This window comes from Verticillium alfalfae, genomic scaffold (assembly GCF_000150825.1).
Source record: "Verticillium alfalfae VaMs.102 supercont1.3 genomic scaffold, whole genome shotgun sequence".
In the NCBI taxonomy this organism is placed as follows: Eukaryota; Fungi; Ascomycota; class Sordariomycetes; order Glomerellales; family Plectosphaerellaceae; genus Verticillium; species Verticillium alfalfae.
Genome location: NW_003315036.1, coordinates 2,636,392 through 2,655,393, shown reverse-complemented (window position 1 = coordinate 2,655,393; position 19,002 = coordinate 2,636,392). Strand labels below are relative to the sequence as shown.

Here is a 19,002-nt window from a genome sequence, read left to right as displayed (position 1 = left end):
AATAAAGGGCAAGCTCTCATCTTAGGGCAAATGCGAATGGACGCGCTGCATGAGTTTGTGGGCGTGTTAGCCGTATCAGTCGATGAGTGGTCGTTGTGAGCGTGTGGGGCACCCAGCATGTGAAGGACCCAGCTTGGAATATCCGAAACAAATGAAAAGAAAATCGAAAGTCATTCCCACGCGGCCGTCGATCTGGGTTGTTGTCTTTCGATTTGCGTCCTCCCCTTCAGTGTCTCGACTCTGTTCCGATGGGGGGGGGGATGGCATGTCTGAGAAACAGAGCAAAGGGAGAGTGGGTGTGGGGGACAAAGAGGAGGACTGCGAGGTTAAAGTACCCCAGACGGGACGATCCAGGCCCCGAGCGCCTGGGGGATGGGCCTGGGTCTTCGTCGACAAGGGGATATAGCTGGGAGGGGGCGGGGGGGGTACGGAGCGACGGAGACGGAGAAGGAGAGGGAGAGGCGTGCATGTGTGTTTGTGTGTGATCGGATTTCGAGAAAACAAAGGGCCCAGCCAAGCCATGGGCCTTCGTACGGCCGGTACATACCGCGTGTCACCTTACCTTGCCTGGACCCGTCCCTGCCTTGCCCTGTCTCTCGGGACGTGACGCTCGTCCATGCGCGCCCTGGTCTGTACTACCAACCTTGTTTCTCGGGGAGGGGAGCGGGGGCGGCTTGGTATGGATAGGCTGGACTGGGAAGGTCAGAGTGCGAGAGGGAGAGAGAAGAGAAGCAAGACAAAAGGCCTGTCGCCCTTTATCTTGAGCGCCGCAGCGGTTGTTCCCAGGGGAGCGGGACCTCTATGCTGGGAAACGGAAGGCGGGAGCCGGGGTGTGTTTTTGGTTCACCGTTCAAGATAGTACTATCAACGCGGGCGGCCGCCGTGGCAGCGGACATCAGGTCCATCGCCCCGAGGGGGGGAGCCAGTCTGCACCTTGTTCATTCATCCGGCGGTGCGCATGCCATGCATAGCCAGGCTCCAAGGGAGCTTCAACTATGTTTTTGCTTTTGCTTTTCTTCTCGTCCTCTTCTCTGATCTCGTGCCCGCCCCCTCCTAAAGTATAATCCCGATGGCGTCCTGACGGAGTCCGTTCCTGTCGTTCAAGCTCGCTGAACCTGATGTCAACGGTGACGAGACCGAATGCGCTGTAGGTGCTCTCGGACACTACGGACCCCCTTAGGGAGCCCTGGCCGGGACACCGTTGCGACGGGCTAGGGACTTCTGTCTGGGGCCCTGTCAGTGTCGATTGACAATGACAGCAACAAGGGGGGCCGCCTCTCGATTTGATGGACGGCAACCAGTGAAGGAACGGGCAAAGGGAGCAAGGAGGAGGGGCGCGTGCGACGGGTCCCGCCTTCGAGACCGGTCTGGACCCGGCTGTGCGGCCGGGTGGGCTGATTTTGAGTCGCCGGGGCCCAGACCCCTGGAGTTCTGAGATGTCCCCCCCCCCTCCCAGCGAATAGAGGGGAGGCTCACCCATTTCTGCCGGAGACAGCGGGAGATCCTTTCGGGGTTCTTTTCCATGACGTCTCTGCAACAGCTTTGATGATGATGGGGGATGGAGGGGGGGGGAAGGGGTCTCGTCATAGTACGCGGAGCCCGGTCCATGTTGGCGTTGAATACCAATGTGGTAGGGCTGATCCGGAAAGATGTGTGTGGGAGAACGTGGCAGGATCGAGATGGGCAAAAATTGTACGTCTTTTGGAGATATCGATATGTACGGAAGTGGAGGGCAGATCGGCCACGTCTGACTGGTCCCTGTGTGCTCTTTACCTCCTCCTTCCCTCGTAGGTACTTAGCCTACCCAGACAATGCAAAGTAGGCAATCTTTCCCAGGGTAACAACTCGTCAGCGTGTTATTGTGCTCGCGGTCGACTCTCGGATTATGCTGCCTCTTTCGAGCGCGCGAGACCCGGAGGATCCGGCCCATGCAGCCCTTTGTCGCCCTGTGTCCGAAAGCCCGGCCGAGAACGCCGCCACATGTTTGCGTGCAATTTGGCGGGACGAGGTGCAGGTGCATCGTCTGAGGGGCCACAGTCGCGAGGGCTGGAGTGGTCTATTTCACTCAGAGTTTCGCTCTATGCGGAAGGCACTTCGATCGTGATGGAGCTGGCGTTTTGGGCTGGACTCGCGCCCGGCCCTGCAGATGGCCTCGCAAGGGTGCCAAGACGTGTTGCAGTTCTCACCCAGGGGAGGAAGCTTTGGTGCGCGTGGCATGCTCGCCGCCTGCCTGACCGATGTTCTATAGGGAGCAGGACGGCAGTTCTGACTGTACGGTCTTCTCCCACGGAGGTATTCGCAGCACGACCACGTTCCCTTTTGAGTCTGCGCAAACGGGGTGTTACGCCGAGATGGGGGAGCCAGGCCCTCGCATCACGATGTCACCCCAATCCTGTACCATGTCGGCGTATCTTTCGGCAGTCTGGGCTGCGCATTTGTTCCCCCGTGCACACACCTGCTGACCCAACCTCCCTTCGGTTCATCAGTCTAGCCCTCCTCGCGATCGTGAGAACCCAGTCGGGCGGTCGAGGCCTGGCCTTTCTGAAGCTTTCATGCATGGTTGCATCATACAAAATCCCAGGACAGAACCTCGGCAAGTGCCATGCTTTGGTGTGTATTGTACGGGCCTAAAAGGGTAGACGCCGAGAAGGGCAAGCCACGCTGAGCTTCTTGGGATGTTGAGAAAGTTAGGCGCGGCTTCAGGCTTGCCATTCATGGTGCTAGAGTTTGGGTAGACAGGATAATTTCGAGCTCGGCGCGAAACGAAACTGAACGTCGCGCACTGAAGTGCGTTGAGAGACAGAGAGAGACTAAAAGTCTCTCGTCTGGAGCTTCATAGATCATGCTAGCGAGCAGCTGTGCCAAGCAGGATCCGGCGGTGTCATTTATCCTCGACTGCACCCAGGCGATATGAGCGCAATCAATACCTGATTCGAAAATCGCCAAGCGCACAGCGCCCATATCAGGACCTGCCTAATACAAAAGGCGATGGCAATCGCAAAATCGCATCGAATTCTGTGGCGACGACTCGTTGGATGACGGATGGCAATCTGGACCAACTGGAAAGGTGACCTCGAATTACAGATGGAACCCCTGTACCAAATCAAGGTTCCCACGTGTGGCCTAGGTAGACGGACCTGGCCGCAACATCATCCCCTTGCGGAGTGCACTTTTCTGGAATATTAGACCTGAAGCGAGCTGTCGAAAGCCTAATCCTCCACGGGCATGACCAGTGGCTCATTCTAGCGCTCGTGAAGGTACTGAATTCATGTTGATTGACAGCGAGATTGGAAAGCAGTGCAAGACAGAAATCGGGCGAGGAATCCATTGTGCTTGGTTCTTCATGCTTGCAATTACAAGTTCTCAGGTTCGCTGACGGTCATCGTGCGAAGGCAGCTCGAGGATTTTAGCTACCTGCAGTGATCGTACACTGGGATGCAAGGAAAATAGATCATGACTGATGAGCAAGCGAACCTAAAATCATGTCCGTATTGCTGCATGGAAAAGGCGAATGTAACAATGAGTCGTGCTATCACAAGGTGCAGCATTGGGCCCGCCCCGTCGACGACAGCCTACACCGACCAACACACCGAACCCACCGAGAAGCCTCTGACGCACGGCCCCTACGGCCAATTGCTCCATTGACTCACAGCTCAACTTTTGCATCTTCAAACCACCAACCCGCCGCCCAACTACCGGCCCGTCGCCAGCACCCAACCCTACGATCGCCAGCACCGCCTCTGGACCGATCGACCGACCGCCGAAGACCGCTCATGTCGCAGCAAAAGGGCAAGCAGGGCAAGAAGCCCGCCAAGGCCGGTGAGGGCAAGCGCGAGGATGTGCTCCAGGCTGTGGTGAGTACCACTCCATGGTGGGGCAACAACGTCGAAATCCAGATCCTGATGCTAATGCGCCCGCCCGATCTCCAGGTCATCGCCGACTCCTTCCAGGACAGGTTTCACCCGCTCACATCGACCAGCCGAGAGTAAGCCGTCACCGAATCCCCACCCTCTGCGACGCTGACAGGTCTCTGCCGCAGTGTCTCTACCCCTCGCAACACGCCCCTCATCGAGTACACCCTCGAGTTCCTGGCCATGAATGGCGTCCAGGAGGTGCATATATACCCTGGAGCCACGGCGAGCAGCTCGAGGACTACATCAACCGCTCGCGCTGGTCCACCTCCTCCAACAAGAGCCCCTTTGCCAACCTCTCCTTCATCCGCGTGTCCGATGCTCGTTCCGTCGGCGACTTCCTCCGTGACCTCGACGGCCGCGGCTATATTGACGGCGACTTTGTGCTAGTCACGGCGACCTCGTGTCCAACATATCTCTCGAGAAGGCGCTGACGGGGCACAAGGCGCGGAAAGAGGCCTCGGCCACCAACATCATGACCGTTGTGCTGCGCTCCGGCGGTGACGACGAACACAGGACAAAGGCCAACGGCATCACACCAACATTTGTCATCGACTCCAAGACGAGGAGATGTCTTCACTACGACGAGTCGCACCCCCTCCAGAGCGACCACTATATGACACTCGATCCTACCATCATCGACGAGCTGTCGGCCGATTTCGAGGTCCGCTCCGACTTTATCGACGCCCAGATCGACATTTGCACCCCCGAGGTGCTCGCGCTGTGGTCAGAGAGTTTCGACTATGAGCTGCCGAGGAGGAATTTCCTGCACGGTGTGCTCAAGGACTGGGAGCTGAACGGAAAGGCCATCTACGCCGAGATCCTGGAGGACGGCTACGCGGCGCGCGCCAACAACCTGCAAATGTACGAGGCCATCAGCAGAGACGTTATTGGCCGCTGGACATTCCCATTCATCCCCGACTGCAACGTCTTGCCCGGGCAGAGCTACCAAATGCGCAAGCACGGCGTGTCGGCGGAAGATGGTGTCGAGTTTGCGCTGAGCAGCAGGGTGTCCAACGCCATCTTTGGCAAGAACACGATTGTCGGATCAGGCAGCACAGTCAGCGGCAGCATCATCGGCAGGCGGTGTACCATTGGCGTCAACGTGACCATCGAGGACAGCTTCATCTGGGACGATGTCATTATTGCCGACGGCGCCGTCGTCAGGCGATCGATACTCGGCCACTCGACCGTCGTGGGCAAGAAGGCGTCGGTCGGCGAAGGTTCCGTGCTCTCGTCCGAGGTGACGGTCAGCGACGGCATTCACCTGCCCGAAAGCACAGTCATCTCCTCGCTCGCCCACGACGGCAAGCCCGTCGACCCAGACACCAAGCTGCTGGGCCCGCGCGGCCGCGGCACCGCCTATGTCGACCCCGAAGCCGAAGACTTCGACGACGAAGACCCGGCCATCCTCCAGCGCTCCCTCCTGTACAACCTCTCCGCGCTCTCCCTCAGCGCGTCCTCCCTCTCGACGCTCTCGTCCGACCTCGACTCGACCTTTGGCGACGACGACTACAACACGTCGCTGTCAGCCGACGAATCGCGCCACCGCCTCTCGTCCTTCGCCTCGGACGACTCGGGCGCCGGCGGCAAGTCGTCGTCGTCGTCGTCCTCGTTCCACCAGGACGCCGTGCACGGCCTCCTCGACGCGCTGCGCGACGACACGGGCGACTTTGACTCGGCCAAGCTCGAGTTCATGGGTCTCCGCCTCGCCAACGACGCGTCGGACGTGCAGATGCGCAAGGCCGTCGCCGTCGCCTTTGCCCGCCGCGCCGCCGAGCTCCTGACGCCCGCCCACGGCGCCCTCGAGCCCGCCAAGGCCGCCGACGCCGCCCTCGCCGCCCGCAGCGGCGCCCCGTCCTTCATCCGCGAGTCGGCGTCGGCGGCGGCGAGCCCGAGCAGCGCGAGTTCGTCCTCGCGCTGCAAAAGGCCCTCGTCAACGTCCGCGCCCTCGAGGCCGCGCGCGCCGGCACCGTCCTCGCCGGGCTGCTGCAGCAGCTCTACAGCCTCGACGTGCTCGAGGAGGAGGCCATTGTCGCGTGGTGGGGCGACGAGAGGGCCGCGGCCGGCGAGGGCATGGCCGCCGTGCGAGAGAGGTGTAGGGTTCTCGTCGAGTGGCTCGAGAACGCCGAGGAGGAGGATGACGACGAGGAGGATGACGAGGATGACAGTGACGACGAGTAGGATCTCTGTCACGGCCTCACGACCAAGAAACTGCATTTTGAGGGCCTCGTCTGAACGTGCTTCCAGATCGATGGCATGACTTGATGGTAGATACACATGCATGTATAGATGCACCGGGGCTCCATGAATGCAGACGACTGAAAAGACGAAATTGGTTCATTTGACACGGCCCATGCTGCGGGCTGCCTATGGTGATCTTGGGTATGACCTTGGAGGAACATCTCACAGACAAGCCTGTCTGTTCCTGCTCCCCCCTCCTTTCCCCCTTTCCATTGCCCCTGACGCCGTTGCTGCTCGAAGAAAGTCAAAGAGATACAAAACGCCGTGTCCGCGCACTGAAACGTGAGCCTCGCGACCGCGAAGTTGGTCCACTCGAAACCATGCCCCCAATCCCTCCCCTTTCTGGCGCAGAGTGACCGTCTGCAGATTATTTTCACCACCGAATTACCCCTCCCATCGGCTGCCCTCGGGCGTTTAGGCCCTACAGGCTCTTCGAGGTCCCGACACTACACAAAACGATGCGCCTAGTAGTAGTTCTGCAAGTCCGCATTGTTGCCGCCATTGTAGGCCGCGCCTCCCGCCCGACCCTGCTGGAAGCCGGGACTGGTAGTTGGCTCGTCGTACTCCACCGTCGTTCCATACCCGCCCTGCTGATTGCGAGGCTCCACGTCATCCAAACTACGGTAACCGTGTCCGCCGCCGCCGCCGCGTCCCCCACGACCGCCCTTGCCGTTGCCTCGCTGGCCGCCGTTACGTCCGCCGCGCCCGCCGCCGCGGAAGTTATTGTTATTGTTGTTGTTGCCTCCTCGCCCGCCGCGTCCGCCTGAGTGAAAGTCGCGCCGCTCGTTGCGGCCGCCACGGTGGTTCTGTCCGCCCTGTCCACCGTGGTTGTGTTGTGCGCCGACCTCGTCGCCGGCGTGCTTCCTCTTGGCGCCCTTGTTGGCGAACAGCGACTCGTACTCGTCCTCGCGAGGGTCCTCGGCCTCGATGCGCAGAATGACCTTTTCGCCCACCGTCGTCTCAAAGCTGAGAGCGCGGTCGGCGGAGACGGGTTGCCAGTTCTGGATCTTGCCGGCGTCGACAGGGCGTGCGCCCTTGCGCAGAGCGAGCACAACCAACGGCGATGGGTTGTCGGTGTGGAACTTTGCGTTGGGGGGCAGGGGGCGCAGGCAGGCGGCCCATATAGAGTTCTCGTAGCAGGCGGTGCCGGTGACTTCCCACTTCATCTTGGCGCCCATGCCGCCGACCTTATCGAGGATGGAGGCCGGGCAGGGACGGGGACAGATGAGAATGTTGTTGGCGTGGAACTTGAGCTCGTGGTCAGGCATACCGGCGGGGATCTGGGCCTTGGCTATCTTGATGAGCTCGGTCGTGTCCTGCTTGTCGAGCATGTAGCCGGTGAAGAAGACGGTCTTTTTGATGACGAGGCGCTTGGGACGCATGTGCGGCGGTTGTGCTTGCTGCTGAGGTTTGGAGACGGCTTCGTTGTGCAGGTTGATCATGTGCTGAACCTCAGCGACCTCAGCGACGGGGTCAAGCGTCGTCGTCATGTCGGCGACCTGGACGACCTCGGCGTTGATGGGGCCGCGGGTGCGCAGGTGCGGCGTGGGACCATTCTGGCGGCGGTTGTAGTCGGCCATGAAGTCGCGGAAGCCCTTGACGTGCTTGGGTCGATCCTCGTAGATGCGAATCTCCTCAGCGTTCTTGTACGTCTCCATCATGGCCTCGAGGAAGAGCTGCTTGAAATGCATGGTGCTCTTGAAGTGCTGGTTTCGTGGGGGCTGACGGCGGGCTTGAGGCCGATCATGTCGAACTCGAGGCCCTTGCTCTTGATCATGCGCTTGATGAGGTCGGAGAAGCCGCGCTCGGAGCGGCCCGGTGAGCAGGACGCACAATGCGTCCTTTTGCTTGGTGCTCAGGGTGATGAGCTCGACAATCTTCTCGTTCCACCAGCCGTCCCACGCGCGCTTCTCCTCGGCGTCGGCGCCCTCGCCCGTGCCGCGAGGATGCGGGAGTCATGCCACCAACCGCCGTTGATCAGTGTGTCCTGGCTGCTGAGGGTGCCGATTGTGGTGCCAACCCAGAGGGCGGGGTTCGGAAGGGGGGTTTTAAAGACTATGGCGAACGTGTTTAAGTATGACGTAGCAGAAGGCATTAACTCGTGGGGGAGAAGGGGCTACTGCTTACGGGTGTTGTCAAAATCATAGACGTGTAACGCCTTGATTGTGTCGACGGCTGAGAAGCTGGTCAGATTCAGGGGCCCAGAGAGCTTAGCAGGGAGCTTGGTAGGGCTGTGGCGGACCTGGGAGTTGTGTATTGGTCAAGATGCTCCATCTGTTGAGAGCTGTGACGGTGGGAGAGGATGTTGGGGGAGCAGTTTGCTGAGAGTAGCCGCCTTTGGAGAAAGCGGCATATGCTGATGCCATGGTCGGAGAGAGCGGCGGCCGACGCTGGCTGCGACGGGTGTATGTGTTGGTGTGGGCGTAGGAGCGGATGGTCAAGGTAGAGACCCGAGAGGGAAAGACCCAAGGCGGGCGGAGGGTTGACGAGATGAGGGCGCGAGCAGTCAAGTGTTTGCGGAGCACAGTGAACATCAATGATGTCGCAACAAGGTCCCTGTGTGTCGTTTTCGGATGATTCGCCGATGGTGTCGTCGCGCTTCGTCGAGTTGAGGCGTCAATGAGAGATGAGCTCGGCACGGGTCGTGGTCATGGATCGCCGTCGTCGATCGGAGTGCATCGAGTTTCGAGCTGGAGCTGCTTCCTGGCGCTGTTGCTGCTGCTTTCCGTTGCTCTTGCTATTTTTCAGCTATCTGGGTGGAGTCTGGTTATCGAGGTGGGGCTCATGACCCTGCTTAGGTAATTCATTTTCTCAGTCTTGCTTCTCTACTACTGCTCCTGCCTTCGTGCAGACTGTCAACCTTAACTTCCCTGTCGGCCATGGCCAATACTACCCTAGAGTATCATCAATGTACAAAGGAAGACATCGAGATACATTGTCGGCCAACGTCTAGCGTGTGCCCAGCCTGACCAAAGGCCTGGTCTTTGGAAAAACCAGCCCAGTTCAATGACAGACTCCAGTTCATCTCCGTTCTCGTCCGCAAATCGGATCCGACAGTGCCTACAGCACACTGCGGGGATCCTTTCACCGCTAACCCCATTCTCGCTGGCCAGCCGCATACTGTTGCCGATGCTAGCACGCTCTCTAGGTCGGCAGTCCTGTCACTAGGAGCATGGGGACAAGTCGTGAAACCCCTCTCTCGCTGGTCGTGTCCGTTGTCTGCCATGTCAAGGACCTCGGCTGACCCCGCAAAAGCATATCGTCGGTTGGCCTAGGTGATCAACGCCAAGAGAGAATCACGTCTTTGCCTAGCACGCTATCGATCATCAGAGCTAACATTGCAGCTGCAGTCGCCCCTTGACCTCTATCCGCACGTAGTGAGCGTGCCCTCAGGCCTTCAACATCCGCCGCTATTCCCGAACGGACCCCCACCCTCCTCAGACCCTGGTACGCCTTGCGCAGATGGACCGATGGATGGGAACCACGTTCGCCGCTTCTTCTTTTGCATCTTCGCCAACCCAAAGCCTCCGCTGCACCTTTGTGGGGTGTGGGGCCCATAGACTCCATTACATATGACTTCTGCTTCTCCTTCGCCGCTCCCGAGTGCCGCCTTGTTCACTCATCATCTGTTCTTCTCAGCTTCTGCGCTTCCACGGCCCCGATGTTCGGCGCTTGTTGTTTGTCGCCTGTCAAATTGGTCCCTTCGTGTCACAGCTCGCTTCGCTCCGCTTTGTGAGACTGAGCCCACTTTGTCGCGTGCCGGACCGTGTGCTCGTCCGGCGGTTTGAGACAGACAGCATGCCTTCCTCGCCCGACCCGGAAAAGGGTGCCGGAGCCGGAGGCAACTGGAGGTCACCAACCCCATCCCTGCACAGAAACAACGACAAGACCAGGTCAGGCACCAAACCAGCATCTGGACATCCATGCGACGAGTCCGACTCGTCACACGATGTCTTGGAGAAGGCGCTGCGCCGCGACACCGACTACGAAATCGAGGAGGCGTCTGTCGCGGGTGAGCCGCTGTCACCCGTTCGAACAGAAGCCAGCACTGCCTCTCGGCCACCCGATTTCGAGGTCGAATTCAGCCCAGACGACCCCGAGAACCCGAGGAATTGGTCCAAGTGGTATCGTGCCTGGGTCATGTTTGTCGTCTCCATCTCGTGTTGGATCGTGGTCCTGTACAGCACCAGCTACACCGCCTCGATCCCGGGTCTCATGGAGGAATACAACGCCTCCAAATCGTACACGGCATTGGGAGTCACCACGTACCTTCTTGGTCTCGCGACAGGAAGCCTTGTTGTTGCTCCGCTGAGCGAGCTCTATGGTCGTCGCAAGATCTATATTGTGTGCATGGTTTTGTCAACAATTATGATCATTCCCTGTGCCCTCGCGACATCACTGGAACAAATGTTTGCCTGCAGATTCGTTGGGTCAGTCACTCTATCTATGGCCAGTCAATCCAGTCCCAGAACATAGCTGACCTCCTGCTAGAGCCATGTTTGGTGCTGCTTTGATCTCCAATAGCCCGGGCACTATTGTCGACATCTCCACCGAGGATCGCCGCGCCAAGTACATGTCGCTATGGTCTATTGCGCCTCTGAACGGACCAGTGACTGGACCCATTATTGGCGGTTTTGTCTTTCAGTATCTTGGATGGAGGTGGTGTAATTGGCTCGTGCTCATCATCGCAGGTGTTAGCATCATCATGATGTTTACCGTCAAGGAGACGTATGCTCCAACCCTGCTCCAACGGAAGGCGGCCAAGATACGCAGGGAGACAGACGACCCTCGGTGGTGGTGCAGGTATGACGCCAAGGTATCCAAGGTCGAGCTCATCAAGACGAACATGAGCCGCCCTTTTATACTAGCCGCGACAGAGCCGATTCTGTGGGCTGCCAACATCTGGTAAGATTGGGTTCGACCAATTCTTCGCCGATCCCCTTGCTCACCCTCACAGGATCTCTGTCATCTACGCCATTCTCTACCTCTGCTTCATCGCCTATCCCATCGTCTTTTCTGAGCACCGAGGCTGGGGCCCTGGCACGTCGGGCCTCGCGTTCCTCGGCATCGGCATAGGCACGCTCATGGCCATCTTTGCCGAGCCCCTGCTCCGCCGTATCGTCAACGCGCATCGACACGACCCTGCGACTGGCCGTCCCCTGCCCGAGTCTGCCGCCCGCATCATGGTCCTCGGCGCCATACTCACGCCTCTCGGTCAGCTCGTCTTCTCCTGGACGTGTCTGCCCGTCACGATACACTGGGCCATCCCCATCGCCTTTGGCATCCCCTTCGGCGCCGGAAACACTCTTTCCTTTATCTATGGATCTAACTATCTCGCTGGTGCCTACGGCATCTACGCCGCCTCGGCCCTCGCCGGCAATGCTGTCATTCGCAGTATCGCTGGCGGGGTACTGCCGCTCGCCGGCACGGCCATGTACACAACGTTGTCACCACAGTGGGCGGGGACGCTGCTGGGGCTGCTCGAGGTTGCGCTCATACCGGTACCACTGGCGTTCTGGAGGTACGGCGAGAGGATTCGCGCGAAGAGTCCGTTGATCAGACAAATGAGAGAGGAACAGGAACGACTTGAGAGGCGCAAGGCAAGGGCAGAAGTGAGAAGGGAAAAGGCGGAGGGCGTGCAGGATTGTGCTGGAAAGCAGACTGTTTGATCTCATGAAATCATTGCATTGGATGGTTGGCATAGGGGCGTGTTAATACATCTTAGATAGCCATTGTCGGCAATAGATCATGTTACTAAGTTTTTGCCTGTTTTCATATTCCACGGCTCCAATATGCGGTATTCAATCCGCGAATACTGGATTTCTAGTTCTTGACAAAATAGCACGAAAATCCGACTGGCCACCTCACTCAGCCGTCCATGTCGAACGTGCAACAGCCCATTTGCTACGTTGTGAAGCCGGCCAGGTCTTCGGGCGTGCAGGAAGGCAATGGCATGACGGACGCCCAGGCCCGCATCGAACAGCGGACCTGTTGATGATGTTTTCCCAGTGCGGGACAGGAGGATAGCTGCCAAAAGAAGAAGCAGCCAGGGACGTCGCGCCCGAGAAAGTAGATCAGTCCGTTGGCCCAGTTCAGACGCGTCTTCGCGCCAGGCGTACTGTCCGGTTTGACGCAAGGACGGCTCGGATGGCTCGCGTGTCCTAAGCTCAGGATGAGCCGTAAGCCGGACGGCGGGAACGCTACACGTAGTGTGTAATCGCGTACATTGCGAATGTCTAGCCTCACTTGCGGTCTTCTAGGGTCGGATCTGCCTGTTGTTGATACCGAATATAGCCTCGACCGGGTTTCTACTAGGAGTATATCATAGGGTTCCAGGCCTGCCACGTCGCACTTGACTACGTTTGGGATCAGCTTTGTAGACTCCTCATCTGTTCATAGCAAGAGGGGAATTCCCGCAGGCCAAGAGGGCAACACTACACTTGCAGGGAGGGTCAAGGTTCTTGATCTTGAGACAAGGCGCTGCGAAAGGCGCTTCTATTTTCCGTTGACCAAGACGACAGGGCCTTCGGCTCCGAGCCATGCCGGGAGAAGATTTGCTCGCGAGCAAGAAAGCGAACACACATTTATTGAGATAGGAGTCTTTCGTGTGGTGGAATCTGCATTGGCCGTCGATTCTTAGAATGAGACCTATACGAGCATCCACCTCGACAGCGCACGTTCGAATGGCAACGTGAGTCTCGGGCGCAAGCATCCCCCCCATCAAAGGTCAAGGAGCAAGGCCCGAACAAAGCGCCGAGTACGACCCTGCCCGACGTCCTACGCACGTCTCTGTAGCAAAATGACAGCAAGTATGTGGGCGGTAGAAACCCGAAGCACGATGGAGCCGGTGCCGAGAAGGAGACCGAGCTGTAAAATGGGCGATGCATGTCGGTACTTTCCTCTCTCCGGCACAGTATGGACTGGTCGGGGTCCGAATCGAGGACCTCCCATCTGCAGCCTGCTGAAAGCGTTTCTGCCTTCGCCGTAGAGCAGAGGCATGTTGACCTGGAAGAGGCACAACGGACAGTAGGCTGTGGCCTCAATCCGGGTCGTGGTGCGTCCGGATGCCTCGTACATGATAGCTGCGACTGGTTTGTCTTTGATAACCTAGTGGACCATCTGACACGCCGCAGACGGGTCAGAAAAGCTTCACGGTCGGGCCACCGAAGTCGACGAATGCTGGGACGGAGTGTCCCCGGCGTGGCAAACTGCTGACCACGGTACCAGGTGAACATGGCATCGATCGCTTCGGCGAGCTCAGCACTGCTGGATTTGTCGATGCAGCATGTGTCTACCCATACGTACCTCGAAGATTGTCCGCGCGCGAGCTTGCCGGTGGTGAGTATCTTCCGAAGTCCTCATGCATGGTGCAACGACTGGGCATGAAGTGTGCCTGCCCGGAGGTGCTCAACAAGAAACTCATCATCGCCTCAGGTGTGGGACAGTATGGCGCTGGGAGGAATGTCGCCAACAAACGTCTTCAGCTCCAAGATCGTCATGTCGAAAAGATGCATATCGCAATGAAGCATCGTGCCGATGAGCAACACGTTATGTACAATGCGGTTGCGGCCAGAGGAGCATGGGTCAGGGCAGCAAGTGTTTTCTTCATATACGTAGGCGATTCTTCAGCGGCCAGCTTTCGTGCGGCGCCTGCGCCTTCTCACCTGGCTTCAGTCACCTAGAGCCCCCCCGCGCGCCACAGGCACCCCCAAATGTTGAAGCTGACCAGTGAATGAGTGCTCCCACAGCAAGTCTCGGCAGCATGCATCAGCTGGCAGCCTCTTGGCGCAGGATGTCCAGTACTCTGCAGACCCCGTCCTCACCACTCGCCATGCCTCTCAGAGCAACCGTCTTGTGTCGGCTGTTCGAACCCTGGATAATCTGAAAGTCTGACCTTGGAAACTCGAGTATCTATCTCGTGTCAGACGTTGCGTCAAGTGCCTGGCAGCTCTCGACTGAGCGACTTCAGATGGACTTGCCTCGCTGAGCAGCCGCAGCACAGCCTTGTTGGCCTGCCCCTCTCGCGGCTGGGCTGCAACGCATATCTCGATGGCGTCCTCCGTAAGCCCTGTGACGCCCTCGCGGGCCTTTGCTGCGCCGGGCTTGACGTAGCAGTGGAGGTAGAGGGTGCCGAGGGACGACGTCTTGGCGGCAGCCACGTAGCGCAGAGCTGATTGGGCCGACGACATGATGGAGCGCGCTCGTCCTCGGGCTCAGCGTACGGCTTTATGCCAGTGCCTTGTGGGCGGCTGTCAATGTGGTGGTAGTCAGAGTGCACAGATGGCCTGATGGCGCCAGAAGTTCCTATAGTTGTGGGGCCGACGCCGGAGCGGAGCTTCGACCGGGGCCTCGGATCAGTCACCGAGCAAGAGTGTGAGGTCCGCAGTACGAATCCAGAGCCAATTCATTCCATCTCCATCCAAAGCAAAAGTAGTCTCCAAGAGCCTCCGAACCTTTCGCCTCTTCCCCTTGGAAAAAAAAAAGAAAAGTCGACTTCGCAATAAGGCCTTCCCGGTGCCCACAACAGTTGAGCCCTCTGCATCACGGATCACTCCCTCACCTCCTCCACAACGCTCTCCCCCGCCGTCCCATCCCCCGACGTCCACCTCCATGTCTCGTGCATCCGCAGCCTTCCATCCGCCAACCGCTCCGGCACGCTGCGGCACCGCCCCGTCATGAGCGCCCCGCTGTCATTGACGTGCTCGTACCGCATGTCGAGGCTCTCGTCGTCCGCCACCGTCGCGATGAGGAACCCCTTGACGATGGACCCGCCGCCGTACTCGGCCCACACGATCTTGCCCTCCTGGCGGTAGTGGAACCGCGTCGCCGACGAGACCTCGCCGTTGGCCGTGTTGGATGCCGACGTGAAGATCTTGTTGTCGTAGGGAAGGCTCGGGGCGGTGGGGCAGGGGGAGGGGGCCGCTGCCGTCGCCATGTTGCTGTTGCTGCGAGTGCTGGTGCTGGTGCTGCTTGCGCGGACGTGCTGGTAACGGAGACGGGTGGCGGAGATGTGGATGGGTCGCGTTGCGTGGGTTCTCGTTGCGAGACGGAGAGAGGAGCAGGGGGCGAGTGGTCGCGGTGTGAGGCGGTACATGCTTTTCTTTCCAGCGATGCTGCTGCAATGCTGTTCCGAACATGGCGTCCGTTATATAGTCGGACGGCGATGAGGGCGGCCATGTGCACACACACATGCCGAGCCCGGAAGGGCGCATAGCGGAGGCCAAGGTCGAGTGCGGAATTGAGCGCCGGTTGTCGTCGGCTGCACGAGTCAGGGCTATTTCCGGGGTTGAGCGCCTTTCACGGTGACTCAGTCTGCGATGTCGGGGTGCCCACGCGCATCGATTCTCCTCTTCAAATGCAGAGTGCACACTTGACCTCTGGTACGAGCGAGACGATAAGTATTGAACCTATGAACGTAGACAGGCAGTATACTTTATGACGCCAGAAGTGAACCCTTTCCCAAAGCATCCCTATTAACAATGCTGCATCCCCAGCTAAACACAATGGGGCCGCCGTCTGCGAAAACAATCCCGAAATGAAGCCTCCCGTCGCACCGCGCTCCTCTTACACTCAAACGACACAACGCCCATCCATCTCAGAGGAACATGGTGCCCATGACAGTGGCCACGGCGGCGGCAAAGCTGACATACAGCATGCCGTGGGAAGCGAGGCCGGCGGCTGCGCTGTCGCCGTTGCCGCTGCCGCCGTTGTTGCCGCTGCCGCCGCCGCTACTGGAACCCTGGCCGGTGGGAGAGGGGGCACCGCTGGCGACCGACGTCGTGGCGGTGCCGCTGTTGGCATTCCATTGAGAGCCATCGCCGTCGAGGCCGGGACCCGTGCCGGCACCGTCATCCATGTACTGTGGAAAAACGAGTCAGCGAATGCGTCATGAATGAATGCTCTGGACGTACCTTTTCCGCCGCTTGGGGCATCTTGGGCAGCAAGCTCTCGTTGACCTCCCACAGGGAGGCGGATGTCGGGCAGGCGACGCCGTGGGTCGTCGAGTGCAGAGCCGTGGCCGCCGTGGGCATGGGCCACTTGCTGAGGGCTGATGCAAAGTTGGCGAATTCGGGAAGCTCCTCGACCTTGCCGTCCTTGACCTCGATGATGCCGAAGTTGTTCTCCTCCATGGTGTACTCAAACATGAGGCCGCCGGAGTAGACGCCCGTCATGTTGGAGTGCATCAGGGACTCGATCTCGTTGAACTTGCGCTCCCCGTTGGTGTTGCAGCCGTACTCGGACAGGCCACGCAAGGTTAGCACTGATGCCACCGACAACCCTCGCAGAGGTCAAGCGAGATCACTTACAAGACGGGGATGCCGTAATCGGTGAAGTTCTGGACCTTCTGGTTCCAGCCCGAAGTCACAAAGTCCGTGTTGCACCAAGAGTAGTCGTTGAAAGCCCAGAAATCGCTACGGGCGTCATCGCTGCCGCAGTTGAAGTAGTCGGCGGCCTGCCAGATGTTGGCTGAGATGTCGGCGGCCGAGTAGCCGACGGGGATCTGGCGCAGACCACGGGCCCGCATGTAGTTCTTAACATCCCTCGTGGTCGCCTTGACGTACTCAGCCGAGGTGGTCGTGTTGAGCGTATAAATGACCTCGTTGCCAGAGAAGAAGAGAAGCGTGTTGTCGTACTTGGCGAACTCCTCGACGGTAGCAAAGACGGACTGCAGGTACGCGGCGTTGTAGCTGGGCTCGGGGTCGTCACGGTTGATGGAGTACTTGGGGCTGTTGAGATCGGCCATCAGGTAGATGCCGGCATCGGCGAGCAGGCCCATGCACTCATCGTGGTTCGCCGAGTTGTCCAGACTGTAGATGCGGACAGCGTTGACGCCGAGGCGCTTGAACTCGGTGATGTCGCGCTTGCACGTGTCAACGTTGGCGATGGGATCATCGTTCTTGCCGGAGCTACCGGGCTGGTAGTCAATTCCGCGAATGATGAAGCGCTCGCCGTTGGCCCAGAAAAGCTGGCGCAGGTTAGCCTGTGTTGCCGGAGCGCACTGCCATGTCGCTAGACGAGTCTGAAGTCATGCGACAGAGCAAGGAAGAACGTCAAGCATACCGTTACCGGAAGCCGTGACAACGGGGACGGCGCGGGCGCGGTGAGGAGCCTGACGCTCGGTCAGGGTCGGGCCCTCAGCAGAAGCAGAGCCAATGGCGAGACCCGCCAGGGCGCATGCGACAGCCGTAGTCTTCATGATGATTCGTACTGCTTTTTCTTTGTCGAAAAAAAAAATATGCTGCTGAATAGAATGGGTGGTCACGAAATGTAGGTATCAAGTGGGAGGCCCAGGCTGTTGCTCTTAATTCAGGACGCGGAACCGTATGCAGAATGGAAACCAGGAAAGCGAGGGTCGATAGGTAAATGGTAGGCCCCAAGCGAGTGAGGGACTAAATGGAGAAGAAGGGAGTACGCAGCAGCGATCGGAGCGCCGTCACTATCGTCGTATTCGTCGCCGTGCTCAAGGAGGAGGAATGATTGAAGTGACAGAGGGAGGGAGGGGGTGGGCAGGGAGGACCGGGGGGGAAGTCTCATGATAAACACGGGAACTGTGCCTTCGCACGCACGGCGTTCGCTGTTTAGGGTGTCCAGACGTTCCCACAGGGGAAACCAACTGTTGACCAGCGGCGCAGCTCTGCGTCGGACACCCCAAACCAGAAACCAGCAAACGCCCCCCCTTGGGACGCGCATACACCCCGCCGCTTGACACGAGTGTCTGAGGTGGCGACCAACAAGATCGAGCGCTTGGCCGAGTCCCGAAGTAGCCTGCTGCCCTGGCGTCCCCTGGCGGCGCGATCCCTCGGGGTACCACCTTGGATGGCATTGACGGCGCTGGTTGGTCGATTCGTCCAATAGGTTGGTCGGGTCAGACATTTTCTTGCATCCTACGTGTGACGGCCGAGATTCCTCATGCCCATTCTCTGCAGTGACGGTTGCTTGGCGACCAGAGCGCGAGACCGAGTGCGAGCGCAGAGTGTAGTGTTAAGCTTGGGGTGCTTCTTGTTTCTTTCGTCATGGCCATGAAAGAATCTACCATGTACTAGAGAAGATCGTATTTTTCTTCCTTCCTCCCACACTAGTCATTGTCTTGGCGATGGATGGATTGATGAACTGTGGCAGCGGACGCCATGCGGGCCACTTGTCGATCCGATGATCCGCCTCCGACACTGGTCCGAGTGCTTCGACTCGATTGATCCTTGACAAAAGAACCCATGGCAAAAGGACGAGCGGCGCAGCCAGGGGTGGGCTGGAAACAGTCCCGGTCGGGGAGGTACCGCCGGGGGGATGGGGGCCCCTGGTCTTAGTATCATCAAAGACGATGCGGTGCCGTCAGCCCGCGTCAGCACGCGGCAGCGGAAATGACACGAGAGGAGAGGCGCAGCAGAAAACGGTTTGCAGTGGTATGAGAACCTCAGGTGAGCGTGAGCGGGCAGGTTAGTAGATGATGGCGTGTCGATGGTGTTTCCGACGATTCGTAGCGGTGCCGAGTATCCATGCGCGTGGGGAGAAGTATTTTTGGCTCTGGCGTGGCGATGGGCAGAGGCTGAGTCTTCGTATTTTGGTGGTGGGGGGGCGGATTGCCTGCCTTGGAGAGAAAGAGAGAGAGAAGGCCAGGCACCGATGGATGAGTCAGCATAGATGTCGCCTGCCCCTGAGAGAGAGAGAGAGAGAGAGAGGGAGAAGGACACACACAGAGGGCAGGCACCAGTCTACTGACCGATGTTCCGCCGAACAACCCCACCTTCCCTCAGTGTCCTCAGTGACGCCTGCCGTCTATGTGCCCCGCGACGCTAGGCAGTGGATCTTCACATTGGGCAAGCCCCCACGACAGAAATCCTATCCCCAG

General features: G+C 59.0%; 7 protein-coding genes across 7 annotated transcripts in view; 3 read left to right on the top strand and 4 right to left on the bottom strand.

The window, feature by feature from the left end:
- Positions 1-3,482: 3,482 nt before the first annotated feature.
- VDBG_03344 (translation initiation factor eIF-2B subunit epsilon) lies at positions 3,483-6,095 on the top strand (the record flags this gene model as incomplete). Its single annotated transcript, XM_003007159.1, has 3 exons — positions 3,483-3,985; positions 4,302-5,846; positions 5,918-6,095. The coding sequence occupies 3 exons, from the start codon at positions 3,483-3,485 to the stop codon at positions 6,093-6,095; spliced, it is 2,226 nt and encodes a 741-aa protein (XP_003007205.1).
- Positions 6,096-6,619: 524 nt separating this feature from the next.
- Positions 6,620-7,846, bottom strand: VDBG_03343 (conserved hypothetical protein; the record flags this gene model as incomplete). The annotated part of the gene is made up of 1 exon (XM_003007158.1): positions 6,620-7,846. The coding sequence occupies one exon, from the start codon at positions 7,844-7,846 to the stop codon at positions 6,620-6,622; it is 1,227 nt and encodes a 408-aa protein (XP_003007204.1).
- Positions 7,847-9,953: 2,107 nt separating this feature from the next.
- On the top strand, positions 9,954-11,824 carry VDBG_03342 (polyamine transporter 3; the record flags this gene model as incomplete). Its single annotated transcript, XM_003007157.1, has 3 exons — positions 9,954-10,585; positions 10,647-11,060; positions 11,113-11,824. 3 exons carry the CDS (start codon positions 9,954-9,956, stop codon positions 11,822-11,824), a joined length of 1,758 nt encoding a protein of 585 aa, XP_003007203.1.
- A 2,169-nt stretch (positions 11,825-13,993) lies between these two features.
- Positions 13,994-14,344, bottom strand: VDBG_03341 (conserved hypothetical protein; the record flags this gene model as incomplete). Its single annotated transcript, XM_003007156.1, has 1 exon — positions 13,994-14,344. One exon carries the CDS (start codon positions 14,342-14,344, stop codon positions 13,994-13,996), a length of 351 nt encoding a protein of 116 aa, XP_003007202.1.
- Positions 14,345-14,703: 359 nt separating this feature from the next.
- VDBG_03340 (conserved hypothetical protein) lies at positions 14,704-15,090 on the bottom strand (the record flags this gene model as incomplete). Its single annotated transcript, XM_003007155.1, has 1 exon — positions 14,704-15,090. One exon carries the CDS (start codon positions 15,088-15,090, stop codon positions 14,704-14,706), a length of 387 nt encoding a protein of 128 aa, XP_003007201.1.
- Positions 15,091-15,750: 660 nt separating this feature from the next.
- VDBG_03339 (1,3-beta-glucanosyltransferase gel1) lies at positions 15,751-17,352 on the bottom strand (the record flags this gene model as incomplete). Its single annotated transcript, XM_003007154.1, has 4 exons — positions 15,751-16,014; positions 16,067-16,390; positions 16,468-17,165; positions 17,217-17,352. The coding sequence occupies 4 exons, from the start codon at positions 17,350-17,352 to the stop codon at positions 15,751-15,753; spliced, it is 1,422 nt and encodes a 473-aa protein (XP_003007200.1).
- Positions 17,353-18,514: 1,162 nt separating this feature from the next.
- The window catches only part of VDBG_03338 (guanylate kinase), a gene marked incomplete at both ends in the record, with an annotated part of 1,230 nt that continues 742 nt past the window's right edge, over positions 18,515-19,002 (top strand). Inside the window, one exon of the mRNA XM_003007153.1 lies at positions 18,515-18,556. Within this exon, the coding sequence (XP_003007199.1) occupies positions 18,515-18,556 (42 nt within the window). The remainder of the gene's footprint in view (positions 18,557-19,002) is intronic.